Genomic DNA, 21,225 nt, shown 5'->3' on the forward strand with positions numbered 1-21,225 from the left:
GGCGGCCGAGAGCGTCCCTCGGAAGCCGCCCGCAGAGCCGCAGGAGGATGCAGGAGCCCAGGCAGCATTTCCCAGCACGGCAGAGGAGGAAAAGCAGCACCCAGGAAGAGAGAAGCTGGTGGTGGGAGAGCCGGCAAGCACAGCAGCTGCACCAGCCCCAGGGACAAGTACAGCAGCGTCATTGGAGAGTTCTGAAGGGTTTGAATGGCCTGTGGGTACCCTTGGGGCCTGCCTGCTGATTGTGATGGGGATCAGCATGTTGGCACACACACAGAGTGTGTTCTACCCACGGCCATTTTGTCTGATCTCAGAAGTCAAGCAGAGTCGGGTTTGCTTCTTGTCTGGGGTTAGACCACAATATGGGAGGACCAAGAGATCTTCCCCAAGGCTGGACAGCCATGAGTGGCAGGGTGTGTGGGACAGTATGAGCGAGTACCTGGTCCACTGGGCCCCTCCAGTGCTTTGGAAGCATTGGAGATGGAAGGCAGCTCTATGGAGTCCCCAGCAACAAGCTGCAGAAACTGCTGAAGGGGACAGTGAATTATTTGGAGCCTGGTGGGCCATGACACTTCAGGCCATCAGGGCAGAGATGCAACATAGAGATGGACTCATGATCGAGGGGTGGACTTAGCAATGGACACTATTGCCCAGGTTATTCATGAGTGTGAACACTGCACACAGCCTCTCCTGCTCTGAGAGACTGTAACAAGAGATGGAGCCTGACATCATGGACCAGATGGACTCAGCAGCTTTATAGGTCCATGCACTAAGAAATGATGTTTTTCTCTGTGTATATGTAGATGTATATATATATGTAAGAGTGATGGCATATTGAAGATGTGGGATCTGAGCATGACGTGAATGGTATGGAATAAGGGGTGGATAATGTCCTGGTTTGAGCAGCAGCAGTCAGTTTTCTCCTTCTTAGGAGCTAGTACAGTGCTGTGCTTTGATCTTTTGGCCTGGGAACAGTGCTGATAACGCTGATGTTTTCAGTTGCTGCTCGAATGTTTGGTCTGGCCAAGGACTTTCTGAGCCTCATGCTCTGCCAGGGAGGAGGGGAGGCCAGGAGGAAGGAGAGACAGGACACCTGACCCAAGCTAGCCAAAGAGGTATTCCATACCACAGCACGTCATGCCCGGGATGTAACGGGGAGGGACCCGGAAGGGTTGGGACTGCAGGGTTGGACGAGGTATCAGTCGGTGCTTGGCTGGGGGGAGTGGGGCGAGTTATCAGTCAGCTGGTGCTGAGATGTTGTATTCTTTCCTCTTGTTATTTCCTTTAGCATTATTATTATTGGTGGTAGCAGTAGTGATTTGTGTTATACCTTAGTTACTAAACTGTTCTTATCTCAACCCGTGGGAGTTGCATTCTTTTCGATTCTCCTCTCCGTCCCTCCAGGAGCAGGGGGAGGGCAAGAAGGGGGGGGAGTGAGTGAACGAGGTTTGTGGTTGGGTTCAAACCACGACAGTAGGAAACTCAGGTTTGGAGTAGTTGGGCCTTTTGTTTGGATACCCGATAAGCATTCAGTGCTAGAAAATTTAATAATTCCACCGTCTACTGGATACATTCTTCCTTTGTTTCAGTAGCAATTAATAGGTCATCCACATATTGTAACAGAGTCCCATCTGAGTAGGTGGCTTCCATGATTCTAGTTCTCATGCTAGCTGATTTCCAAAAATCGTTGGACTGTTTGTAAACCCTTTAGGCAATACCATCCAAGTTAATTGAGTTTTCCTTCCTGTGTCAGGATTTTCCCATTCGAAAGCAAATAATTTTGGCTTTCTTTGGCTAACGGTAAGCAAAAGAAAGCATCCTTTAAATCCAGGATGGCAAAACATTTCTGATTATTATTAAATTTAGTCAATAAGTCATGCGGATTAGCTACTAATGGATGAATATCCTTTTCAATTTTGTTGATTGCTCTGAGATCTTGAATCAACCTAAAACTTTCCCCATCATATTTATTTATTGTCCAGATAGGAGCATTATATTACAATTCACATTCAATTAATAATCTGTATTTTTAAATTTATCTTTTTTTTTTTCTTTTTTTTTTTTCTTGGCAGCCAGTAGCTCCCACAACTGTAACAAATTCTTTTCCCTCTGATTTAATACTGAATAAGTTGCTCCTGTATCCATTAAAAATTCCACTTTATTTCCTCTAGTCCCTAGTTTTAATTTAACCAGTGGATCTGCTAGGGTAGATTCCCCAGGTCCCTGTCAGTCTAGTTCCAATTCAGTAACCCGAGCCACCCTATGGCACTCCTCCCCAGGGCAGTCTCACTTCCAACATCCAAACGCCCCATAGCATGCACACTGATCCGGTTCCTCAGAAGTAGAGCCCACTCCTCCACCTCCGCCCGACATCCTCCACCAGTTTCAAAGCAGTCACCATAGCCGTGGCTATAGGATGACTCAGCTTTTTCTTTTCTACCTGTTCCCAATTCCTATGCTTCCTCCTTCACTCCCGTCCACATTTATCCAACAAGCCCTCAGTCCCATCTGTCAGCATGTCTGTTCCCACTTGTCCACCTGCCCCAGCACTCATCCCCTGCTCAAACACAGGAGCTGCATGACCTCCCCTCCTTTCCCCCTTGGTTTTCCCTTTTTTTTTTTTCTCACAGTTGTTCACCCTGCTCTGCAGTGGCTGCAGATGCCTGCCTCTGCAACAGCACTTCTGGTTTAACCCTTTCTTAACTCTGAATGTGAATCTCCTGCTTGTTGCCAGTGACAGCAATCTCTTCTTCCTTATCAATATCAGATAGGACCAGTGCAGAGGGTGCTCCTCTTGGAGGTACTTGTGATTGTGATAATTTTCCAACCTATCTTCCTGATTACTCTGTTTTTTAACTTTAAGTATCTTTCCCCAATATCACAGGCTGAACAACATCTGTCCTTCTTAACTTTCAGTTTTTCCCTGTCCTTTTCCAAAGCCAAAATTAAAGGATCTGGCGGAGCTATGTTAATTTTGCATTCCGTCTGTCACTCCGAGTGGTTTCTTAAAGTGAAAAACATATCTGCATACATTACTTCATCCCATTTTCCTTGCCACCTCAAAACAACATTAATTGTAACAATGTATTATAATTCAGAGTTCCATTTTTAGGCCATTTCTCCTGATCTTCCAAAGTATATAAAGACCACCATTGGTTACAATATTTTAGCAACATTTTCTTGTTTACAGAGCCCCCAGGAGACCCTCCCAGTTCTTTACAATGTGCCAAAATGCACCCTAAAGGACTTTTTAAAAATCTCTCTACTCTGCTGATTTTCCATTATCAGTCTCACATTCACACACACACTGGATCCCACAGACACACTCCACAGTTACAACACTTGAGACAGAGATTAAAATTCAATCAAACAAACAACAATTAATAACACAGTTATAACATCCTGTCACCAATACCAAAATCACAAGACCAAAATCATTACTATAACAATCCACAAAATAAGTCAAATGCCAATAAGATCCAAAACTGTTTCCACAAGATGCCCCATGCATCTTGTAGTACCCAAACCACAAGAAGGCCCCTGCTTCTTGTGCGTGTATACCAAACGGACCCTAGCAGCCGGGTATATGCCTTTATCTACGAGATTTCCTATCTCAATTTATGAAAGGCTTCTAAACCTTGCGTAGGCTTACCAACCCAATTTAGTCTTTATGTAAGATGCCCCCTGCACTTTACAGACTGTACAAAAGAAAAAAATACCTTTTATGAAGATGGTACTTGTCTGCTCCCGCAGTGATCTGAATGAGTCGAGGGGTCCCTCCAGGAAAAATTCCCGAGGGCCCTAGGGAGCCCTGTCCTCAGTGGGTCCTGCAGCTGAGCAGAGTAGGTCACATCCGGGGTGCCAAATTGATTTGGAGAAAACTCCAGGGACAAACTTGCCAACAAAGTTTTCAAGTTGACAAGCAGGTATTTTTCATTGTGGTGCCGGGAGACACGGGGGATAGCTCCTCCTAATGTGTGTCCGGGTATTGCTACACAAGCCGTCCTTATATAGCCATTGGGCATACATACATATTCATGAGGCTACATATGGATTACACCATTTTCCAGAGAGTTTCCCGCATGTGGTGGTCTCTGAGGGTCATTTACTTCTTCCAACAATCTTCATAATTTCTGGCAGCCTTTGAAGCACAGGTAGATGTTTATACCAGCTTAATTGGCTCATTAACACTACAGACATAGCAATCATCCTGTCCTTCTATTTATCAGGTAGTTTAACTGCAGCCCATCCTGGACACCTGCCATTCCCAGATACTCCTTAACCTTACCTCCTTTTCTTCTATCCTGTTTTTCTTACACTCATTTTGTACTAAGGTCATAAGGGCCTAAAACTGTGTCAACTACAATGGTTTATCTTATACAAGAATTCTCAGTATGTTCTCTAGCTGTACTCTGGTTTTTTTTCTGTGCATCATGCACCTCAGTAATTTTCCATTGCTACTGTTACAAAGCCATCAAACTTAACATTACTTAAAACTGATTCTAAAGGTTTATATATTTCATTTTGTGATTTTGTGCTCCCCTTGTCTCAGTACACTGTGCACCAGTGTCTACTAGGGCCTTGTACTCCTGTGGGACTGATGTGCCAGGCCATCTGATCTACAGATTCCAGTAAACCCGTTTGTCCCTCTCCTCCACCCTGGCTGGAGTCAGGACCCCTCTAATAGCGATCATAAGATTCTCCACTTTGGTCTGGTGGAAAGGGATTAGTATTCCTTATCACAGGAGTTGGAGTAAAGTCAGTTCTTCCACTCCATCTGGAAGCTGCTCACCAAAGACTGGAGCAGCAACATTCTTGGGAGGATCATTCTTGACCATTGTTTTCCTCTTCAATTCACGCACCCATTCCTCCAGGTTTTCCATCCCACTTTCTCATGTCTTCTCCGTGATCCCGTAGGTAAAACCATAGGGTGGCCCGTGGTGTATACCTCCTATATCTTCTCTCTCAAGCAGTAGGATGCCTTTTGTTAATAGCTGAGATGTGGGTTGGTACACGTGGGGAGCTGGATAGATTGGATAGATGGACTCTCAGTTGTTTCAACTCCTGGGTCAGGAGCTTTTCCACACCTGAAATGATGGAAGTGGTGAGATTGTCTTTGAACTCTCAGAGTTGACAAGTCACTTCATCCACTGTTGGTGGTGCTGCCTCGCTCCAGGTCATTGATGCCAATGAGTGGGCATAAGATGATGGCACACTCCATTTATCTGCCATATGGGTTATGTACATTCAACTTCATCTGGATCTATGGATGCACTCCCAGCATCTGGCCTATGATAGATTATCATCTATAATGGCTGATTCCCTCAAGGACTGGATGCCTTTCTCTATCGTTGTCCAGTTGGCCGAACTTGGTTGAACAACATAACATTGTCCTTTGTAGGGAAAACTTTCCTTCACAGCTGCCAAAAGCAGTCTCCAAAGGCTGAGGGCTCATTTCTCTTTTGCAGTCGCTTTGTCAATTCCCCCTTGCCTAGCATGTGATCCCAGTTGCTTGGCTTCCCTACCTTCTAGTTCATGACCATCGGCCTCATTGTCCCAGCTTTGGAGCAACCAGGTGACAATGTGGTCCCCTGGAAGATGGCTGAAATCCTTTTGCATATTCTGCAGCTCAGTAGAGGTCCTGGATGGAGAAGTTACCTCTTCCTGTTCCTCTTCCTCTTATTCCTGTATTAATAATTGTCTTTAAGATGGTGTCCCCTCTAGTACGCGCATTGTATCCTTATCTTTCTTCACTGAATGGGTTACTCTTTGTGGCTATCTTTGGCTTTTCCCCTTGCTTATAGGAGCAACTGATATTGGCATGGATTGGTCCTTGCTGTTGTCTGTTGCTGTCGGGGTTTGAGTAGCTGCCGTGCTTGTCTCTGGGGTTGGGGTAACTGCATTGTTTGTTGGTTTGCCATCAGATCCAGAGGCATCTTTTTCTAAAGACGCTCTGTAGGCATAGGCCAAGCCCCAGCATTTGACAGCAAATTGTCTCTGTCTGGTATTGCCAGGACACCAGCACACCTCGTCTAAGTGTTCTGCTAGTTTTCCCAGATTTTGCACTTGTTCAGGAGTGACGACCCAAACCGCTGTAGGGGCCCACTGGCCTGGGGATTTGCGCATACAATCCCACAAACCCTGCCACTCATGATTGTCCAGTCTCAGGGAAGATCTCTTGGTAGTATTCTTAAATAGTCATTTAACCTTAGATAAGACCTGAGCCAGACCCTGCTTAGATTCCGTGTTTGGACAAGACCAGGCGTTCACAGGGTGGTCACGCTGTAGGTAAAAAATAGAGAGCATATGCAGCAACAAGCTGGTTCTCAGCAAAAGGAGCAGGATGCTTTCAAGGGCACTGAAAGGATATTCAAGATCTTTAAATTCTCCAGAATCTACTCCTATTGTAAGTAGCCTGGTAGGGGAGCGGAGGGTATGAGGGAATATCTCCTCCATAAGTATACCCACAGAGGGAAGGGAAAAGAAAGATGTGTAATTGTTAAAAATTCCCATTACATGCCTCCCATACTATATAGATGATGTTGTACCCAAGACTTGGGCCACTGAGGTACGGCAGAACAACCAACAGGTTGATAAAGCTGCTAAGATTGAAGTGGCTCAGATGGACTTAGATTGGCAACAGAAAGGTGAATTATTATTGGCCCAGTGGGCCCATGACACTTCAGGCCATCAGGGCAGAGATGCAACATATAGATGGGCTTGTGATCGAGGGGTGGACTTAACAATGGACACTATTGCCCAGGTTATTCACGACTCTGAACCCTGTGCTGCAATTAAGCAAGCCAAACAGTTAAAGCCTCTTTGGTATGGAGGACGATGGCTGAAGTACAAACATGAGGAGGCCTGGCAGATTGGATATATCACACTCCTACCAACCCGCCAAGGCAAGCGCTATGGCTTACCATGGTGGAAGCAACTACCGGATGGCTATAAAACATTCATTGTGCCCCACGCCACTGCCCGGAACACTGGGCCTTGAGAAACAGATTTTGTGGCGATATAGCACCCCAGAGAGAACTGAATCAGACAATGGGACTCATTTCCGGAACAATCTTATAGACACTTGGGCCCAAGAGCATTGCATTGAGTGGGTATATCACATCCCCTACCATGCACCAGCCTCTGGGAAAATCGAATGGCACAATGGGCTGTTAAAAACTACACTGAGAGCAATGGGTGGTGGGGCTTTCAAACACTGGGGTACACATTTATCAAAAGCCACCAGATTGGTCATCCAAACAGTGATCTAGCCCTTCTGGGTAACTGCCCAGAGTTTATATACTGGGCATGACGTGCTTTGGTATGGAATACCTCTTTGCTCAGTTTGAGTTGAGTGTCCTGTCTCTGCTTCCTCCCGACTTCCCCTCCTCCCTGGCAGAGCATGAGACTCACAAAGTCCTTGGTCAGAGTAAACTTAGCAACAACTAAAAACATGGGTGTTATCAGCATTGTTCCCAGGCTGAAAGTCAAAATGTTTGTGTGTGTGTGCGTATATATATATATATATGAGACAAGAGTCACATGGTATATTGAAAAATGTGGGATCTGAGTATGACGTGAATGGTATGGAATAAGGGGTGGATACTGTCCTGGGTTCAGCAGTAGCAGTCATTTTTTTTCCTTCTTAGTAGCTGGAGCAGTACTGTGTTGACTTTCAGCCTGGGAACAGCGCTGATAACACCAATGTTTTTAGTTGTTGCGCAGTAATGTTTACTCTGACCAAGGACTTTCTGAGTCTAATGCTCTGCCAGGGAGGAGGGGAACTTGGGAGGAAGCAGACACAGGAAACCTGACCCAGACTAGCCAAAGGGGTATTCCATACCACAGCATGTCATGCCCAGTATATAAACTGGGGGCAGTTACCCGGAAGGGCTAGATCGCTGCTTGGATGACTGGGTATCAGTTGGCATGTGGTGAGCGATTGTATTCTCTTCCCTTGTTATTTCCCTTGTCATTATTATTCTTGGTGGTAGCAGTAGTGATTTGTGTTATACCTTAGTTACTGGACTGTTCTTATCTCAACCCATGGGAGTTACATTCTTTCGATTCTCCTTCCCATCCTTGCAGGAGCGGTGGGAGGAAGTGAAGGGGGGAGTGAGCAAGTGGCTGTGTGGTTCTGAGTTACAGGCTGGGGTTAAACCATGACAGCCCCTCACTACAAGAAAGACATTGAGGTGCTGGAGCGGGTCCAGAGTAGGGAAATGAAGCTGGTGAAGGATCTGTAGCACAAGTCTTACGAGGAATGGCTGAGGGAACTGGGGCTGTTTAGTCTGGAGAAGGCATAGGGAGAACCTTATTGCTCTCTACAAGTACCTGAAAGGAGGTTGCATTGAGGTGGGGGTCGGTCTCTTCTTCCACATAACAAGTGACAGGGCAAGAGTTTGCTCAAGAGTCCTCTTGAGCAAAGCAAGAGTCCTCTTCAGGACCCTGCTTAGTAAGGTTCCATGGGATAAAGCCCTAGAAGGCAGCGGGTGCTCAGGACTGCTGTTTGATATTCAAGGATCACCTGCTTAAAGCTCAGGAGTGTTACCTGCCAACTAGAAGAAAATGGGGCAGGAAGGCCAGGAGGCCTCCATGGATGGATAAGGAGAAAACTTAGAGGGAAAAAAGAAGCTTATATAATGTGGAATTGAGTCTGGCAAGGGATGTGAAAGAAAACAGAAAGGGCTTCTATAGGTATGTAGCAAACAAAAGACAGACTAGGGAAAACATGGGCCCTCTCCGGAAGCTATTGGGAAAACTGGCTACCTTGGATTTGGAGAAGGCTGAGGTTCTTAAAGACTTCTTTGCCTCACTGTTCACCTGCAAGTTCTCTGACCACACTGCCCAAGTCTTGGGAGGCAGATGCAGGGACTGTGAGAATGAAGAACTTAGGCCCACTGTAGGGGAGGATCAGGTTCAAGATCATCTAAGGAACCTGAATGTGGGAACTGCAAGCTGTCCTGTTCCTGCTATGTGGATAATTAAAGAAGAGTAATTGCTGATAGTGCACCTGGGTCTTGAGTAAGTTAGGGAGTGTTTGGGTGCAAGGTCGGGCCAGGAAGCAGCCTAGGGAGTGATTGTTTATAGAATGGAATTTATAGTGACTGAAAACAGTCACTGGGAATGATGTAGTTGCTGTTTGGCTTCACGGCTCAGACCTGTATCTGTATGCTATATATTACCATGCTTGCGTGAATGAAGTGGAACTAGTTGTGAAAGCAGTGTGTTTGTGTGTGTGTATGTGTGTGTATGTGTGTGTGTGTTTAGCCTCTTTTGTTAGACACTGCAAATGGTGCTGTGTGTGTGGTAAGTAAATTGCTCAACATTGCGGTGCCTGTGTGATCCGACAGGGAATTTCTGATACCGACATTTGCCTGTTAAAGGTCAGTAATACCTGTTGAATGGGGAATTACAGGATTGCGTTAGAAAAATGGGACAAATAGAATAGGCCGAACAGAAATTATTTGAAAGTTTTAAAGCAAATTCTAAAATCCTCTGGATATCATTTGTCTGAGAAGCAAGTAATGAATCTTTTGTCATGGGTAAAAACAAATTGCAACTGGTTTCCAGCAACAGGGTCATTTCATACTCGGATATGGGAGAGAGTGGGAGAACATTTACAGACTCAAAATCGCCTTGGTATGGAGGTTCCTGATGATTTAATAGTGACATGGTGTTTTGTCTTTTCTGGGTTATCTAATTTACAACCTGCTGAGAATATAATTCAGAAATGTGATAAAACAAATGATCAAAATACTAACAATTTGAAAGAGCAAGGACAGAATGATGAAAATATCTTTTCTGAGAAGCCTGATGATCCTTTTGATTCTGGGTTTGTAGATTCAGAAAAGAAGCAAAATTCATACCCACCTTTGACACCATTAAAGACACTGACACTGAATATTCCTCATGCTCCTCAACCTACCACATGTCCCTTGGCTGATCTTGATAAAGAACCATTTGACCAGCCATTAGTTAACCAGAAGGCTACTAAAACATTTATACAAAAATGTATGGGGAAAGCGATAGAGAATGGTGATTTTACTGGAGACATGGCTTTCGCTTTTCCTGTATTTTATAGAACAGATGGGCAGCAGGGACAGCAGGGACAACAGGGACAGCAGGGACAACAACAACCGGTACATGAAAATATTCCGTACTCAGTATTTAAGGAACTGAAAAATATCAGTGATGGAAAAAGGAATTCAAAGTCCTTATACATTAGGTCTTCTAGAAATGATGGCTAGTTCAGGATGTATGGTGCCATGGGATTGGAACACTTTAATGCGAATGATTTTGACACCTGCTCAATACTCGGTGTGGAGACTGGAATATAATAACTTAGCAGCTTTACAGGTATTAGATAACGTTCAAAGAGGAATACCAACAGATGCTGATATGTTAACAGGCTCTGGGTGATGGTTGCAACCTCATGATCAAATTAATTTAAACCCTCTGGTATTCCAGCAAGCCGCCCGTATGGCTGTACAAGCCTGGAGGCGAGTACCTGAATCAGGAAAGAAAACTACTTCTTTCACAACTGTTCGCCAAGGATCTCAGGAACCCTATGTATGGAACAGGTTGCCCAGGGGGGTTGTGGAGTCTCCTACACTGGAGATATTCAAGGCCCGCCTGGACAAGTTCCTGTGTGATGTACTATAGGTTACCCTGGTCTTGCAGGGGGGTTGGACTAGATGATCTTTTTAGGTCCCTTCCAACCCTTGGGATTCTGTGATTCTGTGATCTTTTATAGACAGATTAGACAATGCTATACAAAGACAGACTGACAATCCTGAGGCTGCTCATGCACTTTTACTTCAGGTAGCATATGAAAATGCAAATAGAGATTGCAAAGCTGCTTTAGCCCCAGGCAAGGAAAAGTTTTACAGACATTGCTGAGTTTATTAAAACATGTCAGGATATCGGTATGGAGGCTCTTAAGGCTTCTGTATTGGCTGCTGCATTATCAAAACTTAATATGCATTAGCAAAAATGTTTTAACTGTGGACAGGAAGGACATATTAGTAAAATGCCCCGGTGTGGGGAGTGAAGGCGATAAGATTTGCATGAAGAACAGATTGGGAATGAGCTCTGAGGCCTTGGTGCTTTGACAAGCCCTGGGGCAATGAGCTGGGGCATTGAAGGCCAGAGGATGTGGGGGTTGTGAGAGGGTCTGTAGCACTGTGATTAGACTATTTACCTGGAGAGTTTTACAGGGGCCAATGAGATTGAATGTTGTATGTATGTGCAGGTTGGGAAAGTACCGAACAAGGGGATAAAAAAGGCTTGGTTGTAATAAACGAGGATTTGAATCTCTGCATTAACTTGAGTTCGTGTTGTGAAATGCCACACCCTGGAAGGGCTAGATCGCTGCTTGGGTCAGGCTGGGTATCGGCCGGCAGGTGGTGCGCGGTTGTATTCTCTTCCCTTGTTATTTCCCTTATCATTATTATTATTGATGGTAGCAGTAGTGGTTTTGTGTTATACCTTAGTTACTGGTCTGTTCTTATCTCAACCCATGGGAGTTACATTCTTTTGATTCTCCTTCAGGAGTGGGGCGAGGAAGGCAGGGGAGTGAGCGAGCGGCTGTGTGGTTCTGAGTTACTGGCTGGGCTTAAACCATGACACCCCCCCCCCGAGTCACTGCCCCCAGTTTATATACTGGGTATGACGTGCTGTGGTATGGAATACCCCTTTGGCTAGTCTGGGTCAGGTGTCCTGTCTCTGCTTCCTCCCGACTTCCCCTCCTCCCTGGCAGAGCATGAGACTCACAAAGTCCTTGGTCAGAGTAAACTTAGCAACAACTAAAAACATGGGTGTTATCAGCGTTGTTCCCAGGCTGAAAGTCAAAATCACAGCACTGCACCAGCTACTAAGAAGGAGAAAAAATGACTGCTACTTCTGAACCCAGGACAGAGGCCCAGAACTGAACACAGGATTTGAGGTGTAGCCTCACTTGTGCAAAGTACAGGGGAAAGATCACTTCCCTAGACCTGCTGGCTGCGCTATATCTGATACAGGCCAGGATGCCATTGGCCTTCTTGGCTACCTGGGCACAAGCTTGCTCATGTTCAGCCAGCTGCCAGTCAGCACCTCTAGATCCTTTTCTACCAAGCAGCTTTCCAGCCTCTCTTCCCCAAGCCTGTAGTGTTGCATGGGGTTGTTGTGGCCCAAATGCAGGACCCGGCACCTTTTCTGGTGTTTCAGCTAGTCTCGTCATGCAAGTTGCTGAAAACAGCATCGTTAAAAAAATTATTGTGTAATCCAGAAGGGAAGAGTCATAGTCTAAAGTGAGCAAAAAACCTGTTGTATGTATTTGTGCAAGTTAATATTTTTCTCTTTTTCTTGCATGAAATGCTTTGAAATCCACACATAACGGGCATCATGAAAATATAATTGAATAAGAATAATTAATGTCATTTTTAGGCGGCCTGAGCGACCCAATACAACAGGCTGCAGGGAGCAGTGGAGCGCGTTCCTCCCCGGCCGCAGCGTGCGCTGCCAGCGGTGGTTGGCCCCACCCCTTCCCCGTCGCTGCAGGCACAGCCCATCGCGCTACTAAGGCTGCCTGTGCTCTGCCTGATCGGAAATCAGTTTAGTCGCTGGTGGTTGGAAGTGACGACAGGTTTGCGCGGTGCGCCGTTGCTGGAGGGTGGGACAGGGAGGAGCTGGGTCCTTGCGGGTCTGTGTGATGTCACTCTTTGTGGCTGCAGTTGGCAAGATGGTGCCAGTGCTCGTGGAGAAGAAGTTGGTGGGTCCGGATGGGCTTGGCGGTGCTGAGCTCCTCAGCGAGGAGCAGGAGGAGCAGGACCTCTGGTGAATACCCGTGGGGGGAGGTATCCGGGTCCGTCGTCACCCCGGCGGTGGAGCTGAGCGGCTGCTCTCGGGCGTCACGGCGGGGTCTCTCTGGGCTGCCTCAGCCCTCGCCCCGCCCGACTGGGTAGGGGTCTGTGGGCGCCGGCTGCGGGCCGCGCTTGGGCTCTGCTGACAGGCCTTGCTCACGGCGGAGGCCGGCTCAGGCGCCAGGGCCGGCTCGGAATGCTGCCCTTTCCGGTTCTGGAGGGAACCCCACACCCGCGGGAATAAGGCATCATCGCTGCCAGGATGGGGAGGGCACGCGTGCGGAGTGCCTGAGGTGTGGATCTGCGGGATAGGCTCCACAAGACTCGCTCTCTCGTGTTCCTGTCGCTTGTCTCTTGAGTAACACTTTTGAAAACACTAATAATGGCAGAAAAAGCTGTGTGTAAAATACAGTAATGAATTGTGGGAGGAGTTAGTTATCAGTTGGAAAGAAATGTTTTGCAGTAATGTGGCCTTTTAAAACCAGAGAAAAACGTTACTGCATGCATTTTAGAAACTAAAAGCTTTCTTTTAAAAAGGTGGCTTATTTTTGGTCTTTTAAAATGAATTTAAATCTCAAACTGTAACATCATTTCCAATTTGTAAATAGTTTGAATGTAATTGGATTGGTCTGTGTGGATCTGATAAGTTCATCAGTGCTGTCAAATGGGTAATTGTGTGGGTTTTGTTTGTTTGTGCATGTGTATGCATCAGCCTAACAACAGTGATGCTCTTTTTCTAGGTCTTCAATACTGAGAGAAGTTTCTACCCGGTCAAGATCTAAGTTGCCATCAGGCAAGAATATTCTCGTTTTTGGTAAGTAACACATGTGAGCAGGTTGGGGATTGTTTTTTTTTTGTAGAAACAAAGGTGTTTAAAGTAGCGATATGAACAAACTGACATCTCAGTTTGTTAAAATTAGGTTATCCAATACGATCTATGCTATTATTGTTTTCAGACTGATAGATCTACTTTCTTTTTGGTTTGCACTGTGACATTTATAACATTCAGTTTGCATTCCATTTGTTTAAATATACGTAATAATGGCTTTGAACTGACAGAGGGTAGGTTTAGATTAGATATTAGGAAGAAGCTCTTCCCTGTGAGGATGGTGAGGCACCACTGGCACAGGTTGCCTAGAAAAGCTGTGGCTGCCCTATCCCTGACAGTGTTCAAGGCCAGACCATTCTGTGATAATAGAGAATAATTGAGTGCTTCATTCTTATTGTTGTGGTATAAGCTATTGGATTCAGCTGGAGTACTTGAAAGAAAATAACAAGTATGGTCTGAAAATGTACAAGGATACTTCTGGTTACTTAATGATTTGAAAAAAAATTTTTTTTTTCCTCTCTAAAAACTTACTGGAAGGTGATGATGGCTCAGGTAAAACCACACTTATGACCAAAATACAGGGAGCAGAGCATGGCAAGAAAGGAAGAGGGCTGGAATACTTGTATCTAAATATTCATGATGAAGACAGAGATGGTAAGTTCTTTCTATATGCAATCTCTTTACTGTAATTATGTAACTGATATGCTTTTTTAATAACTATGTTTTCATTAGTGTATTTTGGGTTGCACCCAAGTAGCTGGTTCCAGCATTGTTCTGTATCTTTTAGAAGCTGTATCACTTTCTTAAAAGTGAAATGCGTTTTGTCTTCAGTGTACATTCTCCTCTTGCCCTTCTTACAGCTTGACCTGTGTATGAGGGAAAAGTACACTTGAGCAGCTCTCAGGATCCATTTACTTTTAGGGTAGATACGTTTGCTGATGTTGACTTACTAGCAGATATATTGTCATTTGGTATGGCTACTTGATAACTATGAAGTAAGTGATACATCCATACGAATTTAATTTTCATTATGAATTTCTGGGCATGGAGTTTTGTTTCCTTGTGGGGGCTGTGAGCAGAATTTTGGTTAACTATAACTGAGATGTTTTGTTAGAGTTGAATGAGTGAAGAACAGTACTTAAAGTCAAAATTAGTATTTCCTTTTCTCAAATTGAAGCATGTCTTTTTGCCTTTGCCCCCTGCTTTTGTGCTTGTTGCTGTTGATGATTGTTCTTCTCTACTATATGGGAGAGGGATGACAACAAGAGACTGTTTAAAAGTAGGTCTGATGATCAGAATACCTTTATTGTTAGGAGGGTTAGGGACAGGAAGAGATGGGGGGAGCGAGTTCCTTGCTCATAAATCTGCCTCTGCTTGTCTCATTTTGGGCAAATGGCTGGGACCAATTTTGTGCTAGCTTCCATCTTTAAAAACGGGGAATGACAGTCTTGTTTATGACTTCCCTCTGAGTTTTCAGTTCAGAAGAGGGAAGCAATGATGGCAGTTCATCCATGTTCCTGAAAACACATCAACTAGGAAGATCCTATAGTGGTATTCTAGAAATGGAAATATACTGAAGGCTTGCAGGAGTGATTAAGTACCATATGTGATTGGTTGTTATGGAGATTGGTCCTGTGCTCACATGGTAGTAAACTGCCTTTGGATACTAAGTTAGGCACAATGAAAGGATGAGTACATTGCCTGTGTCTTCAGTGACCACCTAATCTTGCAGTTCCTAAAAATATCTTGTGCTGTAACTTTAAGTGCTGAGCCATTCTTGGCTTCTTGAGGTTCTTGGCGTAAGTACTTTCTCACCATGCACAAGCTTCTTTAATACTGCGAAATACTTCAGGGGAAAAACACACTATGATTAGAAGTGTTAAGGCAGCCTGTGACATCAGGCTTCTTGAAACATCAAAGGAGATGGTATTATAAACAGAAAAATGTTTGGTATGCTATTTTTCCTGGTGCAGTCAAACCTCAAGTATGTCCCTTCTTTGGAAACAATTTGGGGCTATTCCTGAGTATCTGGAGGTGATGAGTGTTTGAAGCCTGTTATAAGAACTCAGGCAGCACTAGCAGTGGAATAAAAAAAAAAAAAAAAAGACATTTTTGACTACCAGACTCAGATGGAGAATTCAGGTTTTCATGCATCCCTTTAATGGATGTGTTAGGATCTAATAATACATTCATTTCTGTTTCATTCTTGTCATCAGCAAACAAAATAAATAGCAAGGTGGGTCAGGACCTCCCAGCAGGCAAAGACAGCACTCTTCCTTCTCTGGGACAGGTTTGGGTTTGTTTCTTTAAACTCTTTGTTCAGATACATGTTTGGAAACAAAACCTGTAGAACTGACCCACAATTTTTGGAAGCCATAAAGAAACTCAGGATAGGCATTCAGGAGCTTACTATCACATGTTCATTTTTGAGAATATCTGCTTCTCATTATACTCCAACCTGTTCAAGACCAGCAAACCAAAGGATTTCCAGGGGTGTCAAATTTACACTGATAACTGAAACTCTTTAGTGGGGTTAGATATTTCCAGCTTCTTTCCCAGGAGCTAGAAGATTTCTTTGTTCTCTTTGCCTTTTTCTTGTTCATTTCAGAAGGGTTTATTCTGTCCAGGAGAAATGTTTTGTTCATAGTGCTGAGTCATTATCTACCTCCCACCTCCCTTTGGTAATGTTGAGGAAAATCTTCTGTATTGCTTCTTATCCTCCCCCTGCTTCCTCTTCAAAAGATAATTGAATCTGGCTCATCCTACATTTTAAGTAGAATTATTCTAGATTGCTAGGTGTGTATCTTGGTTTATAGTTACTTTTGTCTTTTCCCCTAACAATTAGATTAGTGGTTATGTTTTGTTTCGGTTTTGCTTGGTTTGTGTTGGTGTGGTTTTTTTTGTGGGTTTTTTTTTTGTTTATTTTTGTGTTGCTTTTTTTGTTATTATTTGTTTCTTTTCTTTGTTTTGTTTTTAGGAAACTTAAATGCAAGGAAAGCACCTCTTTTATGAAGGACCCCTGTGGCTAATACACGTGCACACTGACGTTTTAGCTTTCTCTGTTATCTGCTTGTTTCTTGACAGTGGCTGATACCTAGCTTGGATGGCAAGATATACATCACCACTGTTTTGGTAACTAGCTGGTTCAGTTATGTTAGATGTTTGTTCAGTGTAATGTGCAGTAGTTCCTTAGGTCTCAGGATAACTTAGAATAACTCCACTACTGAATCTCTACCTGAAAAATCTCCTTAGGATACTATCCTAAATTCTGCTTAGGGTGAGACATTTGTTCAAGTTGAGGTTTGGGGATGCCTGAGAAGCAGTTCCGAGTGATGATTCTCCTAGATCATTAGCCCCTGGCACGATAACCTTGGAGCATATGGCTTCCTCTGCTTACATGACACCATAGTTCATCTAGAGGAAAACACAGTAAACTGGGAATGTTAAACAACTGTGCAGCTCAGGCCCAAAAGTCCTGTTAGTGGATTTGCTCAGCAAGTGTGGCTAGTTTTAATTTTTCATCTTTGTGATGAGCAGATGTTTTGTATGTATGCTGGTAAGTCTGCTTTTGAGAGCTGAGAATCTTAATTTGTAGGAGGTAGAAGAGAGGCTCTGCATAATTTTCTTAAAGGATATGTGTTTCTAGAGTAGCTTTTATAGTCTCATGCAGAGTAGTTAAAGTGAGGATGTACAGCAGGACAGTGAGACAAACATTGACTGGTTTTGCAGCATTACTATGTGGGTTAGCTGGTAATTCTAACCACGGCAGAGAACTTTGGGTTGAACTGCCTCAGATTACAGATGCAATACAGCTGTCCTGACTGTGCCAAATGTGCCAGTGAAGTAGAGCCATTCTGTTGTGTTCTTATTTGTAACAAAATCAAGTAGTCTTGTTTTTTTGCCTCAGGTTTGGACTGGCCTCAGTCATGTCATATGCATATTACAGTTGAACTGGTTGTTCCAGATTGAGCTAAGTGCTGCTGGTACACTGGTTTCTAATGGGAAAATTGTCTTTTTGTCAACATCTTTAAAGTAGTTTTCTTGGAAATTATTTTTCCCTGTTGTGCTTCTCTGCACAGCTTAGACAAGGGTTGTCTAATTACCACTGATACCTTTTGAATAAATGCAGGAGTTGTTGCAGTTCACAGAATCAACCTTCTGCAGTAAAATTCATCAAAGCTGGAAATCTTTCATGGCTAAAGGGGTAATGAAATATTGACAGCGTTTAGAAATGTTGTTTTAGCAGCTATTGAAATAGTCTTTAATAGGTAGCACCTGCTTCTGTTTTGGTGTCTCCAGTCATAGCCACTGTGAAAGGTTCAGTTACTGTTTACATCATATGACTAACTAGGTGCTTGATGTGGTGCTGACAAAGTTGAATTTTGACATCAAGTCCTTGCCAAATTGTCAACAACTAGTACTGTATTTTTAAGATCTGGAGCACAGGGCAGAGAAATATAGTGAGGCAGAGTAATGATGAAGCTCAGTAGCTGGTTTGAAAATCTATGCTCTGCAGTGATTGGTTTGCAGAATTCACATATCAGAATTCACGTATCTTGTATTTAATACCTACGGAGACCCACTGTTCCCTCTGGACAGCTGTAGTAGAATAAGGAATACTTTGGAAGAAGTACTAGGAAAAGTCGAGTTGTTTGTTTTAAGGAGGAAGTTCTGAGGATAATGTAATTTCTTTATTTTATTCGTTTGGGCAGAATTGGTTGTTCAGAGGACCTGATACATCATTCCTAATTGATCTTCCATTTTCAGTTTCTTCTATTCTTGCCAAAGTTCAGGTTTGGGGTAAAATTTTTATGTCAGCTGTCTGTTCCAGCTGATTTTTCCCACCTCCTGCCTTGCATTTCTGCAAATAAATGTCCAGTTGCTACCAAAATGCTGGGAGGGGGGAGAAACAGAAAAACTAAAATTCCAAATGGTTTGTCCAGTACTCATTCTATAAGGAGCCTGCAAGTAGAAGCTAATGTGAATTAAGAGCAGGTAGCATAACTTTAAGGTTTGGTCAGTGCTAGAAGCCTAAGCTGCTTATTGCTTGTGTCTTGTTTGCAGCTTATTTCTGTTGTGAGATGTCTTTAGTATGTTAAACCAGCTTATGTGTCTGAGGGACATCTAAGGTTTCCCTGCTGGACTCAGCTATAACCACACCTTTGGAACTTGGAGTTACATATGACACATGTATATTACAGGTGAAACCAGAATACATCTTTCAAATTCAGGAATGCTGTGCAGTGTCTAAAAGCTGTCGTGCTAGCTGTCCTTAGTAAAAGCTAAAGAACAGATATATTTTATTTTTTTTTTCCCCTAACAAAAAGATTCTGAACCAAGAAAAAAATTCTGTTAAACAAAAGCATCTACTGAAAAATGTGGGCATTTACACATGCACTTGTCTTAATAAACAGGCAAGATCTGCTGGTAGCTGGGTTTTCGCCTTCCTTTTAATACTAATGTACTCCTCCGTTCACTTACAGACTAGCAAAGCAAAAAGTTGGCATCTTGAATTACATCTGTACCTTTCTCTTTCAGATCATACTCGCTGTAATGTTTGGATTCTAGATGGAGACTTATACCATAAAGGACTATTGAAGTTTGCAGTTTCTGCAGAATCCCTGCAAGACACCACTGTAGTCTTTGTTGCAGATATGTCAAGACCTTGGACTGTTATGGAGTCTTTACAGAAATGGGCCAGTGTTTTGCAAGAACATATTGATAAGATGAAAATTCCTCCAGAAGAGATAAGAGACATGGAACGGAAGTGTAAGTCTTTGTGCATCCATACATTGTTTTTTTGTTTGTTGTTGTTTTTTGGTTTGTTTTTGTTGTTGTTGTGGGTTGTTTTGTTTTGTTATTTTTAACTAGCTCTTACAACTTTCTTTTGTACTGATAAATTTCTTCAGATTAGTGTTTTGAGAATGGGTTGGATAAGAATTACTTTGAAGTTGTGATTATAACTCTAATTCGGGTAGATTCTATTAAGCTTTAAAACAACTCTTCTAGTTTCATGGTGCTAACAAAACATCAGGTGAATTAATAGTCTAAATCTCTTGCAGTAATGAGATTTTGATAATTGGTTTTTTATAAAGGCCAATTAAAAAAACAAACCCAAAATGACAACCTCCATACAGAATCATGCTTTTAAAAATAGTGACAAATTTCAGTAGCGAAGTGAGCTATCTTTTTTGTATCTAAGCCAGGTCCCATTCCCATACCGTGTGTGTTTTCCAGTAGGTATCTCTGCCTTTGTTTTTCACAAGGCTCAGACTGTGATCCTGATACATCTAATTGTCTCTCACTACAGCCTCTCCTACCCTGTGACTTTATGAATGTTGTATAAATCTTTCCTGGCATATTTGTGGCAGGAAAGGATCTGGCATTGGCCAGCAGTTGTCACTGCAGTATTTTTATTTCCTGCTGCTTCCTCTCTTTCCTAAAATAGTTTTGAATATTTCTTGAGAGTGTTTTTTCTGTTTATTTTGAAGTAATTCAATATGAAACTAAAGTCCTTTGGTGGAAAAGACCTTAGCCATGTGGATTCCTCTTCAGCTGAAGTATAGATTCAGTCTGATCCTTGCTGGTTGCTGTTTTTGATCAGGGCTGGTGGCTGGCTGTACTGGAGTGTTACAACCTTGCAAATACTGTCTAGTAGCTTTCTTAGATTCACTTTAGGGAGCAGTGTAATCTGTTTGGTCTGTGAGCATTCAGATGTATTTGTGTAGCTGATATTCTCTGAATGTTAAATTACTTTCCTGAAAGGCTTGCTATGTCCCCTACAGCATGCTAGCTAGAGTTTAATCTTAATGACTGAAGCCATCTGGGTTTGATCACCAGGTTAGATAAAAAGGTAAAACCTGACAATTTTAAGAGGAAAAAGCATCTTTTTTTTTTTTTTTTTTTTTTTTCCATTCTCCTTTTGTGTGAGAGATTTAACCCATGGGAGTTACATTCTCTCAATTCTCCTCCCCATCTCTCCGGGAGCAGGGGGGGGAAGGAATGTCTTCTTCACTGGTTGACCACCCGAGAAGGAGAAAAAAGATGTGTAATTGCTAAGCACTTTTATTATATACCTCCCAAAGTATAAAGGTGGTGACCACACTGGGAACAGAATCCAGATCAGTTTCATGATCAATGATTCTATTGTAATACAAGTCATTACCATAAAGTACAATGAGACAAGAACCTTAGCCCAAGCCCCACACTTGAAAAACACTACCACAGCAAATACTGGCTCTAAGTAAGGTACGATATACTGAGACTGTGAGATCAAGAGGAACAACTTTGAGAGTCAATAAATCAGCATTGTGACGAGTGACTATTAATCTAAAACAATGAATACTTACCACAAATACAATTAGACACACTCTGGTCAGATCTGTTGTTATTTCAATCCCTCGTGCCCCACGTTGGGCACCAAAAAGAACTGTCGTGGTTCAAACCGAGCCACACAGCTCATCCACTCACTCCCCCCCTTTTCTCCCTCTTTCTTTCCTTCCCCCCCCCCCCCCCCCCCCGCCACTCCTGGGGGGATGGGGAGGAGAATCAAGA

The 21,225-nt window shown here is 43.3% G+C and overlaps 1 protein-coding gene across 5 annotated transcripts in view; it reads left to right on the plus strand.

The window, feature by feature from the left end:
• Positions 1–12,646: 12,646 nt before the first annotated feature.
• LOC136004466 (cytoplasmic dynein 1 light intermediate chain 2-like) overlaps positions 12,647–21,225 on the plus strand; it is a 33,517-nt gene continuing 24,938 nt past the window's right edge. For all 5 annotated transcript variants that reach the window (XR_010608465.1, XR_010608464.1, XR_010608466.1 and 2 more), the window contains exons 1-4: positions 12,647–12,816; positions 13,583–13,656; positions 14,209–14,325; positions 19,210–19,440. Coding sequence is in view for 2 of the 5 variants with exons in the window: in XM_065660956.1 (XP_065517028.1) it covers positions 12,692–12,816; positions 13,583–13,656; positions 14,209–14,325; positions 19,210–19,440 (547 nt within the window). In the remaining 3 variants the exon portion in view is untranslated. The remainder of the gene's footprint in view (positions 12,817–13,582; positions 13,657–14,208; positions 14,326–19,209; positions 19,441–21,225) is intronic.

Source organism: Lathamus discolor, chromosome W (assembly GCF_037157495.1).
Source record: "Lathamus discolor isolate bLatDis1 chromosome W, bLatDis1.hap1, whole genome shotgun sequence".
NCBI classification, from domain to species: domain Eukaryota; kingdom Metazoa; phylum Chordata; class Aves; order Psittaciformes; family Psittacidae; genus Lathamus; species Lathamus discolor.